The sequence below is a fragment of the Anomaloglossus baeobatrachus genome, chromosome 7, assembly GCF_048569485.1.
Source record: "Anomaloglossus baeobatrachus isolate aAnoBae1 chromosome 7, aAnoBae1.hap1, whole genome shotgun sequence".
Classification (NCBI taxonomy): Eukaryota; Metazoa; Chordata; class Amphibia; order Anura; family Aromobatidae; genus Anomaloglossus; species Anomaloglossus baeobatrachus.
Genome location: NC_134359.1, coordinates 288777160 through 288794941, shown reverse-complemented (window position 1 = coordinate 288794941; position 17782 = coordinate 288777160). Strand labels below are relative to the sequence as shown.

Here is a 17782-nt window from a genome sequence, read left to right as displayed (position 1 = left end):
GGTTTAGTATCCCAGTCCCTGGTGTCTAGTGGTTTAGTATCCCAGTCCCTGGTGTCTAGTGGTATTAGTATCCCAGTCCCTGGTGTCTAGTGGTATTAGTATCCCAGTCCCTGGTGTCTAGTGGTTTAGTATCACAGTCCCTGGTGTCTAGTGGTTTAGTATCACAGTCCCTTGTGGTCTAGTATCCAAATCCCTGGTGTCTAGTGGTTCAGTATCCCAGTCCCTGGTGTCTAGTAGTATTAGTATCCCAGTCCCTGGTGTCTAGAGGTTTAGTATCTCAGTCCTTGGTGACTACTGGTTTAGTATTCCAGTCCCTGGTGTCTAAAGATTTAGTATCCCAGTCCCTGGTGTCTAGTGGTATTAGTATCCCAGTCCCTGGTGTCTAGTGGTTTAGTATCCCAGTCCCTGGTGTCTAGTGGTATTAGTATCCCAGTCCCTGGTGTCTAGTGGTTTAGTATCCCAGTCCCTGGTGTCTAGTGGTTTAGTATCCCAGTCCCTGGTGTCTAGTGGTATTAGTATCCCAGTCCCTGGTGTCTAGTGGTTTAGTATCCCAGTCCCTGGTGTCTAGTGGTATTAGTATCCCAGTCCCTGGTGTCTAGTGGTTTAGTATCCCAGTCCCTGGTGTCTAGTGGCTCAGTCTTCCAGTCCCTGGTGTCTAGTAGTTTAGTATCCCAGTCCCTGGTGTCTAGTGGCTCAGTCTTCCAGTCCCTGGTGTCTAGTGGTTTAGTATCCCAGTCCCTGGTGTCTAGTGGTATTAGTATCCCAGTCTCTGCTGTCTAGAGGTTTACTATCCCAGTCCTTGGTGTCTAGTGGTTTAGTATCCCAGTCCCTGGTGTCTAGTGGTTTAGTATCCCAGTCCCTGGTGTCTAGTGGTTTAGTGTCCCTGGTGTCTAGTGGTTTAGTATCCCAGTCCCTGGTGTCTAGTGGTTTAGTATCCCACTCCCTGGTGTCTCGTGGCTCAGTCTTTCCAGTCCCTGCTATGTATACAATGGCTTAGTTTTTCCATCCCTGGTGTCCAGTGGTTAGTATCAGAGTCCTTGGCATCCATCTACCATTTCTTGCCCCTGCCGCTGCCTCTCTTACCCCTCTGCTATAAGGAATCTCAAAACTTCCTTGACTGTGACACGTTAACCGGCGATTTAATCCCATCCCGTAGAAAACAATGCGAGGAATCTCCGTCCACCCGGCTCATCACTTGCTTTCTTTTCTAGTCGTCGTGTCGTGTTAGTAGGAATACATTGAGCGGATATTTCCTGGCCGGGCGGAATATGGCCTGGTGGCCGGTGAGTATATACAGCCGATGCTACATGAGATAATACTAATAAAACAGAAAATCATTAGTCTGTGTCTGAGTTGTTCATATGCTAATAAAGTTTATTGAAAGGCTGTAGTGCAGCCAATCAACATGCTTTTTGGCATGGGGAAGATGCCTGGACGCTGCTGTGAACAAAATTAAAATATAAAAATTAAGTGGGATCCCCTGTATTTTTGATATCCAGCAAAGATAAAGCAGCAGCTGGGGGCTGCAGCACTCAGCTATCTTGTTTGCCTTGGCTGATTATCAAAAATAGAGGCGACTTCCCTCCATTTTTTTAATTATTTCAATAAGTAAAAAAAAAAAATGTTGAGGGATTCCCCAATTTTTGATAATTAGCCAAGGTAAAGCAGACAGCTGGGGGCTGGTATTATTAGGCTGGGAAGGTCCATAGTTATTTGGTCCTTCCCAGCCTAAAACCTAAAAATGTCTTTTTTTTTTTTTTTCTGTGTCTATATTTTTGCCGGATTAGTATTGGGGTGTCTGATAGACGTTTCTCCATTACTAACCCCTGGGCTTGATGCCAGCTGCCAATTGCCAGCTGATGTCAACCCCATTAACCTATTACCCCGATTCCCACCGCACCAGACTAATCGGGAAGAGCCGGGAAAAGCACCAAAATTGCAGCATCTAATGGATGGGGTGGCTGCGGGCTGCAATTTCTAGGCTGAGAGGGTCCAAATAACCATAGGATTTCCCACACTGTTAAAACCAGCCCCCAGCTGTCTGCTTTACCTTGGCTGGTTATAAAAAATAAGGTGGAACCCACGCCGGGTTTTTTTTTTTAATTATTGAAATAATAAGTGTACAGTCGCCCCTATTTTTGATAACCAGCTAAGGAACAGCATACAGATGAGGGTTGCAGCCTGCAGTTGTCTGCTTTACCTGCGCTGGCTGTCAAAAAATAGGGGGGATCCCACATGATTTTTTTTTTATTTATTCTCTATCCACATTTATTTGTAGTCCCCCGGCCCTTATTATGACCATTTTACATCCATTTTTAGAGCAGAAAAGTTCAAGTCCCTATTGACTTGTATGGGGTGCGCGGTCGAATCCAGATCATGAACTGAAAAATACGGGTGTACCTGAACTTTCACGATCACTTATATGGCAAATGTGTAAATGGAAGGGGTTAACCACCCCGCTTCTGGGCACGGACTCGCTCGGATTTGTACGATGGATTAGTTGGAGCATTTTGCCTTTTCAACCTACTCAGCTCCTTGGCACAGAGCAACCCGCTAATGCCCGAGAGATGCCAAAATGTCAAATCTGCTCCCCCTGCTGGTGACATGAAAGCCCTGCACGTGCTGCCAACCAGACCTGGCACATGGGCACAGCTGTGACTGTCGACCCTGAGCCCCCAGAGGCGCCCTTTTGCCACATAATGAGGCACTAGTGTAATACATGGCACATGCCAGGTGGGGGTGCTGTTGCAGATATTGCTTTGTATGGGGATTTTGCTATATACCCTTCCTCTTTGTGTTCTGTGCTTAGATTGGCGCCTCGCTCTTCGCCAGCAGTGAAGGCTCCGGGCTGTTTATCGGGCTGGCAGGCACTGGGGCGGCAGGTGGCATCGCCGTGGCTGGATTTGAATGGAATGTAAGAGATTAGATGTCATTCTGCTTTCTGCTCTGTCCTGGGCAAAGTTTGGCCATTCGCCGCCTTTAATGATGTAGGATTTATTTTCTCTTTGCAACAACGAAGCCTGGTATAAATACTTCTGCAGTAAACCAGTAGAGGGAGGTAAGCTGCATTATGAATGCAGCTCTGGAGGTGACAGAAAAAACATGATTTTTCAGCAGAGGCATAAACGGCTTAAAGGAATTTTTTTAAGCACATATATTATTTGAGTATTGGAAGGCCTATCAGTAATGAAGAAACTTTCTAATTTACTTGCTGTTAAAATTTTGCTTAGTTCCTGAGATATCACTGGTGATGTGACCTCCAGATGCTCACTTCCTGCTGCTACAGTCCATCAAAGCACAGAGCAAAGCGACTTCCTGTCTGTGCTTCGATTGGCTCAGCCAGTGAGGTCAGAGTGGTGATGTCATAAGGGGGCGTGGCCTGTGATCTGCTGCAAGTTTATAGTGACTGGGGATGTGCACAGAGAGCGCAAGGCCAATGAGAGTGTCAGGACTGCACACTCCGGGTGAGAAAGGGGACCCTGTATGTTCTGCCATGTATCCATCTTGAGACTGAGTCTCAGGAGGGTCCTGACTCCTTACAAGTGTAGTAGGCAACTCCTGAGGATGGGACTTGGATAAAAACCCCTATGGCAGGAATATATATAGTCTACAGGCAGGCAGGAAGTTCAGAATGTAAACAATAACAAGCCACAAGGATGGCTGCTGGGGGCTGACCTGGAGGTGAAAATGGAAATAAAGGTCAGGAGAAGGTTTGGGGACTCATTACAGGCCCAGCAAGATTTCTTAAAAAAAATTTTTTTGGGTTGGGAAAACCCCTTTAAGAGCCTCCTGCCTAGTTCCTGCGAAGCCCACACTGTAAAGTTCTGTCCAGTAGGGAGCTATTGCTTAAAGGGATTGTTCAGAATTAGAAAAACATGGCTGCTTTACCCACAAACAGCGCCACCCCTGTTTACAGGTTGTATCTGGTATTGCAACTCTGATGGAAATTTCTACTGAGCTGCAATACCAGACACAACCTATAAACAGGGGTGGCGCTGTTTTTTGTAAAACTGATATATTCTAATCCTACCGTAGACAACTCATTTGATCATTTAGAGCCACGTGATGTCTTTCTCCTGCCGGTATTCAGGATATATTATGTATATATTTATTGTCTTACAGGCCACGTACATCTTACTAGCCCTAGCTTGGATCTTTGTCCCAGTTTACATCTCCTCCGGGGTAAGTACGTCCCCAGCAAACAATCCTGGAGGTCAGTATTTCTTTCCCTAATATTTCCATATGCTTCCGTTCCATGATATATTATACTCCAGTCACATCCAGAGCTGCATTCCGAATTCAGCTGATTTCCAGTATGCTGGTATTGGGAAGTTTGAAAGCAGCTCTGCATATGAATGGAGTCTGACATAGGAGGATGCTGAAGATCAGGAACGATCGTAGCAGATTTATAGCCATTTATACATAAATAAAACAAACAAAAATAAATATATATATATATATATATATATATATATATAATTTTTATTTTATATATATTTTTTTATTTCTTTTTATTTTATATATATTTTTATTTTATAAATATATTTTTATATATATACTTTATTTATTTTTAATATATATATATATATATAATATATTTTTTTAATTTTATATAAATATAATATATATATTTATATATATATATATATAATATATTTATTTATATATATCTATATAGATATATATTTATTTACATATACTATATATAAGCCTTCATATTAGGGGAAAAAATTATATTATTTTATATATATAAAAAATAAATAAAATATATATAATATATATAATTTTTATTTTATATATATTTTTTATTTCTTTTTATTTTATATACGGTATATTTTTATTTATTTTTATTTTATACATATATTTTTTATTTTTATATATATATATATATATATATATATATATAATATATTTATTTATATATCTATATAGATATATATTTATTTATATACTATATATAGGCCTTCATATTGGGGGGGGAAATGTATGTATGTATGTGTGTATATATATATATGTGTATATATATATATATATATATATATATATATATATATATATATATATATATATATATAATTAATATATATATATATAATATTATATATATATTATGTATATATTATATATATATGTATGTATGTGTAGATATATGCATGCATGTATGTATATATATATATATATATATATATATATATATATATATATATATAGTCAAATTCTCACAGCGGGTGTTCAGTGTCAGGATATATATTTAAAAATAATACATAGTTCACTGACTGCAAGCAGAGCTCTAACATTGCAGAATAATTCAGTTTGAATTGAATTTTGAAATATGATTTTAATTTATATCGGCACCTGGTGGACACTTCTAGTATTACAACTACCTGCAACATTAACGTCAATCCCTACTTTGCATAATTCATCCAGTGTGGATAAATGTAACTCTGTAACCTAGCAACGCAGATAATTTGCATAAACACGGCACTTATATGTATATATGTGCCCCCCTTCCCCTGTGTAATGTTCTGTAGGTATTGCTTACCTGTATTTATATTATTGGGGCTGCAGTGCCACCTGCTGACAGATTGTGAGTACTGCAAGCTAAAAAATTGAATTTTCATCTATATGTATTAACAAGAATAGGGGTCCAACTTGAGGGGACTAAAAATTATTTTTTTTTTGTTTAAAACGTTTGCATCATTTGTTTTTTACCTTTTTTTTTTTTGTTTACAACCTAAAGTGAACACGAAGATAAAGTCTCAGTGTTCCCAGAGTGTCCACATGGTGGCAGTGGTCTCAGAAGGAGACAATCATAATATGATTAGCATCAAGACATAAATGAATGGTAAAAACCTCAGGTCTAATCCTTCCCAGAGAGGGACATATAGGAAAAGATGTAAAATATACAGAAAATAGCTGAAATATAGCAGGGAACATCAGAGAAATCTGAAGGATGAATATGAAAGTGCAAGCATGAACCAAGAAAGCAAAATAATTGCGGTAGACAACCTGAAGGTGAAGGACTGCCCCCACGCGCGTTTCGTGTGATGCTTTCTGTTATTGATCTCCTTTTTAGCTCACATGTATTTTTTTATTTATTTTTTTTTTAAATGTCTAAATAAAGATTTTCTTTTAATCTATTATGTATCTTACTGGCTCATATACTCGTGTTCACTTTAGGTTGTAATTACTTGTGAGTAGAACCACTATTTTTTGGCCTGTAATAGAATTTCTTTTTTTTTTTTTTGTTTGTTTGCGCAACTTTAATGTGGTCAGAAATCAGCTGGGAGGAGCTAAATTTTTTTTTTAAAAAAAAAATAGATTTTAGAGTGACTGTGAGGATGAGCTCACTGATCGATTCTCAGTTAACTCATTCTACTGAGTGACCAGATGAGCTCACTGACCGATTCTCAGTTATCTCATTCTACTGAGTGACAGACGGATGAGCTCACTGACCGATTCTCAGTTATCTCATTCTACTGAGTGACTGGATGAGCTCACTGACCGATTCTCAGTTGGCTCATTCTACTGAGTGACTGGATGAGCTCTCTGACCGATTCTCAGTTATCTCATTCTACTGAGTGACCGGATGAGCTCACTGACCGATTCTCAGTTATCTCACTCTACTGAGTGACTGGATGAGCTCACTGACCGATTCTCAGTTATCTCATTCTACTGAGTGACCGGATGAGCTCACTGACCGATTCTCAGTTATCTCACTCTACTGAGTGACTGGATGAGCTCACTGACCGATTCTCAGTTATCTCATTCTACTGAGTGACCGGATGAGCTCACTGACTGATTCTCAGTAATCTCATTCTACTGAGTGACCGGATGAGCTCACTGACCGATTCTCAGTTATCTCATTCTACTGAGTGACCGGTTGAGCTCACTGACCGATTCTCAGTTATCTCATTCTACTGAGTGACCGGATGAGCTCACTGACCGATTCTCAGTTATCTCATTCTGCTGAGTGACCGAATGAGCTCACTGACCGATTCTCAGTTATCTCATTCTGCTGAGTGACCGGATGAGCTCACTGACCGATTCTCAGTTATCTCATTCTGCTGAGTGACCGGATGAGCTCACTGACCGATTCTCAGTTATCTCATTCTACTGAGTGACCGGATGAGCTCACTGACCGATTCTCAGTTAACTCATTCTACTGAGTGACCGGATGAGCACACTGACCGATTCTCAGTTATCTCATTCTACTGAGTGACCGGATGAGCTCACTGACCGATTCTCAGTTATCTCATTCTACTGAGTGACCGGATGAGCTCACTGACCGATGCTCAGTTATCTCATTCTACTGAGTGACCGGATGAGCACACTGACCGATTCTCAGTTAACTCATTCTACTGAGTGACCGGATGAGCACACTGACCGATTCTCAGTTATCTCATTCTACTGAGTGACCGGATGAGCTCACTGACCGATTCTCAGTTATCTCATTCTACTGAGTGACCGGATGAGCTCACTGACCGATTCTCAGTTATCTCATTCTACTGAGTGACCGGATGAGCACACTGACCGATTCTCAGTTAACTCATTCTACTGAGTGACCGGATGAGCTCACTGACCGATTCTCAGTTAACTCATTCTACTGAGTGACCGGATGAGCTCACTGACCGATTCTCAGTTAACTCCTTCTGCAGCAGCAGTAGACAGCGCAGCTCAGGGGCTGTATAAGCCATGAATAACGCATGACTGTGATCTCTCCTTCAGATTGTCACCATGCCGGAGTATCTGCAGAGAAGATTTGGGGGGGAGAGGATCCAGATGTACCTGTCCGGACTGTCCCTGCTGCTGTCGGTCTTCACTAAGATCTCTGTGAGTATTTGCAGGGATTCTCACGGTCATTGCCGTGTAGCTGTAGGAAATAGCCGGATTTTAGCGGCAGCTTTGGATGGGTTTTCACCTATAATCTTAGACTGACCTTGTATATGTTAGTTGTCCATTATTGGGGAATAAAATCTGCTTTCTTTGATGAAGAGCGCCACCCCTGTCTATAGGTCGTGTCTGGTATTACAGCCTAGTTTTATTGGCGTTAATGGGGCTGAGCTGTAAAACCGCACACAACCTGTAGACGGGGGTGGCGCTGTTTTGGAAGGAAGGTAACTCCTGGTGAAGGAGTGGTACTGTATATGTTAACCCCTCAGTGACTGCTGCTGTACATGTGCTGAGCCTGCTCCATACAGCGCAGACGCCGGCTGTGTATTACAGCCGCACCTGACTGACTGCTGTGATCAGAGATCGCTCCGATCCCAAAAGTTTAACCCCTTTCATGCAGCCGGAAATAATAACAGCGGCTTAGCCCATAAAATCCTGGCCGGGGCCCGACTGATCCCGAAGCAAGAAGTCACCGGATTCTCCCAGATCAGCAGAAAGGTCCGGGAAATTCCGAAAATCTTCTACATGTTCTCGTGTATCCGAACTGAGGTACCACATCATAAGATTAGATACACAGCTCAGCAGACAGGATCACACAGGAGAGGATTAGATACACAGCTCAGCAGACAGTATCACACAGGAGAGGATTAGATACACAGCTCAGCAGGCAGTATCACACAGGAGAGGATTAGATACACAGCTCAGCAGACAGTATCACACAGGAGAGGATTAGATACACAGCTCAGCAGGCAGTATCACACAGGAGAGGATTAGATACACAGCTCAGCAGACAGTATCACACAGGATAGGATTAGATACACAGCTCAGCAGACAGTATCACACAGGAGAGGATTAGATACACAGCTCAGCAGGCAGTATCACACAGGATAGGATTAGATACACAGCTCAGCAGACAGTATCACACAGGAGAGGATTAGATACACAGCTCAGCAGACAGTATCACACAGGAGAGGATTAGATACACAGCTCAGCAGACAGTATCACACAGGAGAGGATTAGATACACGGCTCAGCAGACAGTATCACACAGGATAGGATTAGATACACAGCTCAGCAGAGAATATCACACAGGAGAGGTTTAGATACACAGCACAGCAGACAGTATCACACAGGAGAGGATTAGATACACGGCTCAGCAGACAGTATCACACAGGATAGGATTAGATACACAGCTCAGCAGACAGTATCACACAGGATAGGATTAGATACACAGCTCAGCAGATAGGATCACACAGGATAGGATTAGATACACAGCTCAGCAGACAGTATCACACAGGATAGGATTAGATACACAGCTCAGCAGACAGTATCACACAGGAGAGGATTAGATACACAGCTCAGCAGACAGTATCACACAGGAGAGGATTAGATACACAGCTCAGCAGACAGTATCACACAGGATAGGATTAGATACACAGCTCAGCGGACAGTATCACACAGGAGAGGATTAGATACACTGCTCAGCAGACAGTATCACACAGGATAGGATTAGATACACGGCTCAGCAGACAGTATCACACAGGAGAGGATTAGATACACGGCTCAGCAGACAGTATCACACAGGATAGGATTAGATACACGGCTCAGCAGACAGTATCACACAGGAGAGGATTAGATACACGGCTCAGCAGACAGTATCACACAGGATAGGATTAGATACACAGCTCAGCAGAGAATATCACACAGGAGAGGTTTAGATACACAGCACAGCAGACAGTATCACACAGGAGAGGATTAGATACACGGCTCAGCAGACAGTATCACACAGGATAGGATTAGATACACAGGTCAGCAGACAGCATCACACAGGATAGGATTAGATACACAGCTCAGCAGACAGTATCACAAAGGAGAGGATTAGATACACAGCTCAGCAGACAGTATCACACAGGATAGGATTAGATACACAGCTCAGCAGACAGTATCACACAGGAGAGGATTAGATACACTGCTCAGCAGACAGTATCACACAGGAGAGGATTAGATACACAGCTCAGCAGACAGTATCACACAGGAGAGGATTAGATACACGGCTCAGCAGACAGTATCACACAGGATAGAATTAGATACACAGCTCAGCAGACAGTATCACACAGGAGAGGATTAGATACACAGCTCAGCAGACAGTATCACACAGGATAGGATTGGATACACAGCTCAGCAGAGAGTATCACACAGGATAGGATTAGATAGACAGCTCAGCAGAGAGTATCACACAGGAGTGGATTAGATACACCACTCAGCAGACAGTATCACACAGGAGAGGATTAGATACATAGCTCAGCAGACAGTATCACACAGGGGAGGATTAGATACACGGCTCAGCAGACAGTATCACACAGGATAGGATTAGATACACAGCTCAGCAGACATTATCACACAGGATAGGATTAGATACACGGCTCAGCAGACAGTATCACACAGGATAGGATTAGATACACGGCTCAGCAGACAGTATCACACAGGATAGAATTAGATACACAGCTCAGCAGACAGTATCACACAGGATAGGATTAGATACACGGCTCAGCAGACAGTATCACACAGGATAGGATTAGATACACAGCTCAGCAGACAGTATCACACAGGATAGGATTAGATACACAGCTCAGCAGGCAGTATCACACAGGAGAGGATTAGATACACAGCTCAGCAGACAGTATCACACAGGAGAGAATTAGATACACAGCTCAGCAGACAGTATCACACAGGAGAGGTTTAGATACACAGCTCAGCAGACCGTATCACACAGGAGTGGATTAGATACACAGCTCAGCAGACAGTATCACACAGGAGAGGATTAGATACACAGCTCAGCAGACCGTATCACACAGGAGTGGATTAGATACACAGCTCAGCAGACAGTATCACACAGGAGAGTATTAGATACACAGCTCAGCAGACAGTATCACAGAAGAGAGGATTAGATACACGGCTCAGCAGGCAGTATCACACAGGATAGGATTTGATACACGGCTCAGCAGGCAGTATCACACAGGAGAGGATTAGATACACGGCTCAGCAGACAGTATCACACAGGATAGGATTGGATACACAGCTCAGCAGACAGTATCACACAGGAGATGATTAGATACACAGCTCAGCAGACAGTATCACATAGGAGAGGATTAGATACACAGCTCAGCAGACAGTATCACACAGGATAGGATTAGATACACAGCTCAGCAAGCAGTACCACACATAAGAATTAGATACACTGTGACAGCATCACACATTACGGGATGAGATACACAGTATAATAAGGAAGACACTCTGCAGCCGTTCCATGTGCCAGCATGTAATACCGAGTCCTGCCACCAGTGGGAGCAGTAGGATGGTGTATCACATAAATATGTATATTATGTGTGTATGTGTAGATATATATATATATATATATATATATATATATATATATACACACATACATACATACACATATATATATATATAATTTTATGTGTGTGTGTATATATACTGTCTGTGTGTGTGTGTGTGTGTATATGTGTATGTATATATATATATATATATGTGTATGCATGTGTGTGTGTGTGTGTATATATATATATATATATATATATATATATATGTGTATGTATGTGTGTGTGTGTGTATATATATATATATATATATATATATATATATATAAAAAATGTCACTTGATGGCAGTCCCGCTCGCTCAGTTTCCTGCTTTCCCGTCATCACATATAAATCTCATAAAACACTAATGATGTTTTTTCAAAATACAAATTAAATTGAAGTTTACAACCAAATAAACCCCGGTGTTTGCTCGGTCCCCGGCTGCTGCCACCACTGGAGCGGAGCTCGGGGCGTCCCCGGTGCGGTGACCCCCTGCGGCTTCTGTTGGTGCAGGGGCCCTAAAGACAAGGGGCCACAACCACCTCCAAAGGAGCGAGCGGCTTCAGTCACAGACGCATTATTGCACTGTCCTCTCCTGTATACAATCAATGCTCTACGCCCCAAAGTTGTTAGTAAAATGGCTGATAACAGAGAACAATCATTAGCTTTTTTTGTTTCATGTCCCTTTATGTTCCTGTGTAAATAGTTTGCTGGGATTTGTAGTTCTGCAGCGGTTCAGCGGAACATGACCTGCGGATGAGCCGGTGATACAGACGGCTCCGCTCGTTCACACGGGTCGTCCTGTGGTGTTGTTTTCGGGGCGCCGGCTCACGCCCCATTGAGGCATTTGGACGTCTTTTATTCCTGAGGGCTGGGCACACCCGTCATATAGATATAAGTGCAGCAGCCATTGTCTGCCGTCTGCATCACTCAGTCGGTTTGTGCGCGGCAGACAGAATTCATGGCCCATATCCATTACCTTGTGTCATTCAACCGCCCGGATCAGGTGACCGTCACTGATAATTCTCTCCTTGATATACGGTCACATTTACTAACATCATTATCATAGGAACCAATAAACGTCAGCAAAAATCCACCCACAATATTACAGAAAATGGTAAGCAGTAGGGGAGAGAGGGGGATGCAGCTGCAGCTTCTCTCTTATTCTGAGATTCTATGTGAGGGGAAAGAGGGGGATGCAGCTGCAGCTTCTCTTTTATTCTGAGATTCTATGAGAGGGGAGAGAGGGGGATGCAGCTTCAGCTTCTCTTTTATTCTGAGATTCTGAGAGGGGAGAGAGAGGGATGCAGCTGCAGCTTCTCTTTTATTCTGAGATTCTATGAGAGGGGAGAGAGGGGGATGCAGCTGCAGCTTCTCTTTTATTCTGAGATTCTATGAGAGGGGATAGAGGGGTATGCAGCTGCAACTTCTCTTTTATTCTGAGATTCTACAAGAGGGGGATGCAGCTGCAGCTTCTCTTTTATTGTGAGATTCTATGACAAGGGAGAGAGGGGGGTGCAGCAGCAGCTTCTCTTTAATTTTAGGATTCTATGAGAGGGGAAAGAGGGGGATGCAGCTGCAGCTTCTCTTTTATTCTGAGATTCTACAAGAGAGGGATGCAACTGCAGCTTCTCTTTTATTCTGAGATTCTATGAGAGGGGAGAGAGGGGGATGCAGCTGCAGCTTCTCTTTTATTCTGAGATTCTATGAGAGGGGATAGAGGGGGATGCAGCTGCAACTTCTCTTTTATTGTGAGATTCTATGACAAGGGAGAGAGGGGGGTGCAGCAGCAGCTTCTCTTTAATTTTAGGATTCTATGAGAGGGGAAAGAGGGGGATACAGCTGCAGCTTCTCTTTTATTCTGAGATCCTATATGTTGTGAGAGTAGAGAGAGGGGGATGCAGCTGCAGCTTCTTCTTTATTTTGAGATCCTGTGTGCTGTGAGAGGGGAGAGAGAGAGGGATGTATCTGCAGCTTCTCTTTTATTTTGAGTTTCTATGAGAGAGGGGGATGCAGCTGCAGCTTCTCTTTTATTCTTAGATTCTATGAGAGGGGAGAGAGGGGGATGCAGCTTCTTTTATTCTATGATTCATAAGAGAGGGGAGAGAGAGGGATGCAGCTGCAGCTTCACTTTTATTCTGAGATTCTGAGAGGGGAGAGAGGGGGATGCAGCTGCAGCTTCTCTTTTATTCCATGATTCTATGAGAGGGGAGAGAGGGGGATGCAGCTGCAGCTTCTCTTTTATTCTGAGATTCTGAGAGGGGAGAGAGGGGGATGCAGCTGCAGCTTCTCTTTTATTCTGAGATTCTGAGAGGGGAGAGAGGGGGATGCAACTGCAGCTTCGCTTTTATTCTGAGATTCTGAGAGGGGAGAGAGGGGGATGCAGCTGCAGCTTCTCTCTTATTCTGTGATCCTGTGTGCTGTGAGAGGGGAGAGGGAGCAGGACTTTGGTAGCATATGGGCAGCAGGTGACCTCAAATTAGGATGATCCTGTCCACTCAAAAATAATTTACAATGATTTCCCACCATCCGCTGCCATCGCAGTGATTGTGCACGGCCGTCACTTATCGGTAGTGACCATCTTACCTGGCGCAGACTTTGGACTTTACTCTGACAACATATTAATCATGAGATCGCACTGACACATGAGAAGATAAAGGCCGGGACACGGCACATGTCTACCCATTATAAAGAGGACTCCGGCCACTTTATCTGTATGTTCACACGTGAGACATTCCATCATAGATACATACAGGGGTGTGCACCTATAGACACAATGTAAAGCTTGTGAATATAGATAGTGTACAAAATAAAGTGTCAGTGTGATCCTGTACTGATCCTGAGTTATATCCTGTATTATACTCCAGAGCTGCACTCACTATTCTGCTGGTGCAGTCACTGTGTACATACATTACATTACTGATCCTGAGTTATATTCTGTATTATACTCCAGAGCTGCACTCACTATTCTGCTGGTGCAGTCACTGTGTACATACATTACATTACTGATCCTGAGTTAAATCCTGTATTATACTCCAGAGCTGCACTCACTATTCTGCTGGTGCAGTCACTGTATACATACATTACATTAATGATCCTGAGTTACATGCTGTATTATACTCCAGAGCTGCACTCCCTATTCTGCTGGTGCAGTCACTGTATACATACATTACATTACTGATCCTGAGTTACCTCCTGTATTATACTCCAGAGCTGCACTCACTATTCTGCTGGTGCAGTCACTGTGTACATACATTACATTACTGATCCTGCCTTACATCCTGTATTATACTCTAGAGCTGCACTCACTATTCTGCTGGTGCAGTCACTGTGTACATACATTACATTACTGATCCTGCCTTACATCCTGTATTATACTCCAGAGCTGCACTCACTATTCTGCTGGTGCAGTCACTATGTACATACATTACATTACTGATCCTGAGTTACCTCCTGTATTACACTCCAGAGCTGCACTCACTATTCTGCTGGTGCAGTCACTGTATACATACATTACATTACTGATCCTGAGTAACCTCCTGTATTATACTCCAGAGCTGCACTCACTATTCTGCTGGTGCAGTCACTGTATACATACATTACTGATCCTGAGTTCCCTCCAGAATTATTCTCCAGAGCTGCACTCACTATTCTGCTGGTGCAGTCACTGTATACATACATTACATTACTGATCCTGAGTTATATCCTGTATTATACTCCAGAGCTGCACTCACTATTCTGCTGGTGCAGTCACTGTGTACATACATTACATTACTGTTCCTGTACTGACCCTGAGTTACCACCTGTATAATACTTCAGAACTGCACATTTTTCAGGGCTTAGAGCTGAAATCTCCCAGCATTCCCTGCATGTTCAGTATCTGCAATGCCTTGCTGATTTGCCTTTTGGTAGTTTTACAGTCATCTAATTGCTCCCTACAATATGGGAGCCATAGACAACTGCTGAGATCAGTGATTGGCTGCAGTGCTGATGAGCGCTGATGATGTGACGTCACCTCTGCATCTGAAACACAGGGACAGGAGCAGCCGTGAGGAGCTGGCGGTGGTCCCGGGTAGGGGGGTTATTTTCTGATTGTTCTTTTACATGGGTTCTATGGTTCGGGGACCACTTTTGTAAATATAGAAAACCCCTTTATGGTGTTTCTGTCGACTTGCTTTTTATACCAACTTGAAGAATTGTGAGTTCAGCTCTGGATGATCTGGGGTTTGTGACCCTTGATGTGTTGTTTTCTTGCAGACGGACCTCTATTCTGGGGCGCTCTTTGTGCAGGTGTGTCTGGGCTGGAACCTCTACTTGTCCACGGTGCTGATGCTGGTGGTCACCGCCATGTACACCATCGCAGGTGAGACGAGCCATAGGCAGAATATGGAGCCACCCTCTAATCCTGGCACAGCGGTGTATGCTGATGCCGCTCCACTGTCTGTCCTTATTCTTTAGGAGGCCTGGCAGCCGTCATCTATACAGACGCCCTGCAGACGGTGATCATGATCGTGGGAGCCATTGTCCTGACCATCACAGGTAACGTCAATGTGACACTCACTGCTCAGTGGTGATTCTGTTTTTCAGCTCAACCTGTACCTGAACCTTGCCTAGTCCTTTACATGCGTCCACACAGAAATATTGCTCCTAGTGGGCGTCATTAGTGTCCCCACATGTATGGCACCCCTTTTGTGGCCACCATAGACAGTATAATGTTCCCACAGTAGACCCCCTTCCCCACACCATACAATGTCATCACAGAACTCCCACACAGTATAATGCCTCCACAATACCCCACACACAGTATGTCACCCCTGTAGGATGATGCCGACATAGTAGACTCCTCAACAAATAATAAGATGCACCGAAAGAATGATGTCCCCATAAATTCCTCTATACAAATTTAAATGCCCCACACACAGTATAATGTCCCCACTGTCCCCACCCAACACACAGTGTGATGCCCCCACAGTACTCCCACGCACAGTATGATACACCCACAGTCCCCACCCAACACACACACACAGTGTGATGCCCCACAGTATCCCCACAATACTCAGTACTCACGCAGTATGATACACCCACATTCCCCACCCAACACACAGTATAATGTCCCCACAGTAGTCCCACACACAGTACGATACACCCACAGTCCCCACCCAACACACAGTATAATGTCCCCACAGTAGTCCCACACGCAGTATGATACACCCACATTCCCCACCCAACACACAGTATAATGTCCCCACAGTAGTCCCACACACAGTACGATACACCCACAGTCCCCATCCAACACACACAGTGTGATGCCCCCACAGAACACACACACACACACGCTATGATGCACCCACAGTATACACACACACACACACACACACACACACACACACACTATGATGCCCCCACAGTACACACACACACACACACACACACACACACACACACACACACTATGATGCCCCCACAGTACACACACACACACACACACACACACACACACTATGATGCACCCACAGTCCCCCACTCAGTCTGATGCTGCTACAGTCTCCATCCCATACAGATAGTATAATGCCCCCAGAGTACTCAAACACACAGTATAATATCCCCATGTTCCACACCCAACACACAGTATAAAGCCCTACTGCATCCTCATACACAGTATAATGACTCCACAGTACACCTACACACAGTGTAATGCCCCACAGTACCCCCACACCCATGAATTAATGCCCCCACAGTACCCCACCCATAGTATAATGCCCCCACAGTCCCCCCCACACAGTATGATGTTTACATTAGCATCCCACTTGCCTGTGCAGTGAACACAGACAGATAAGGGCCCCTGTACAAAAACAGTATATGGGCCCTTTTCAGTCCAATAATTCATTGAAAAGCACGACTTCATCTGCTTTGGAGTTAGAAATGGGCCCCCTGACTAGAGTTGAGCGCGGTTCGTGGTTCGTGGTTCTCCAGTTCGCGGCTCGAGTGATTTTGGGGCATGTTCTAGATCGAACTAGAACTCGAGCTTTTTGCAAAAGCTCGGTAGTTCTAGAAACGTTCGAGAACGGTTCTAGCAGCCAAAAAACAGCTAAATCATAGCTTGGTTTCTGCTGTAATAGTGTAAGTCACTCTGTGAATCAAACTATTATCACATTTCAGTGTATAGTGTGCGTGAACAGCGCCTTCAGATCACTGCTGTTTCTATAATGGCGATCGCCATTTTTTTTTTTTTTTTTTCTTGTCTTCCTTCCCTAAGCGCGCGCGTCTTGTGGGGCGGGCCAGCATGTCAGCCAATCCCAGACACACACACAGCTAAGTGGACTTTGAGCCAGAGAAGCAACGGCATGTGTGATAGGATCTGCATGTCACATGTCCCTGCATTATAAAACCGGACATTTTCTTCACGGACGCCATTATCTGCCTTCTGCGTCTTTGGTGTCAGACATCACTGTCGCAGCTCCGTCTTCCTGAGTCCTATAGCCGATACAGCTGTATGCGCTGCATACACAGCG

General features: G+C 43.7%; 1 protein-coding gene across 1 annotated transcript in view; it reads left to right on the top strand.

The window, feature by feature from the left end:
* Positions 1–17782, top strand: part of SLC5A10 (solute carrier family 5 member 10) — a 114388-nt gene that overhangs the window by 4789 nt on the left and 91817 nt on the right. The window contains exons 2-7 of the mRNA XM_075318347.1: positions 1212–1283; positions 2810–2914; positions 4123–4182; positions 7729–7833; positions 15528–15633; positions 15729–15809. Coding sequence (XP_075174462.1) covers positions 1212–1283; positions 2810–2914; positions 4123–4182; positions 7729–7833; positions 15528–15633; positions 15729–15809 — 529 coding nt within the window. The remainder of the gene's footprint in view (positions 1–1211; positions 1284–2809; positions 2915–4122; positions 4183–7728; positions 7834–15527; positions 15634–15728; positions 15810–17782) is intronic.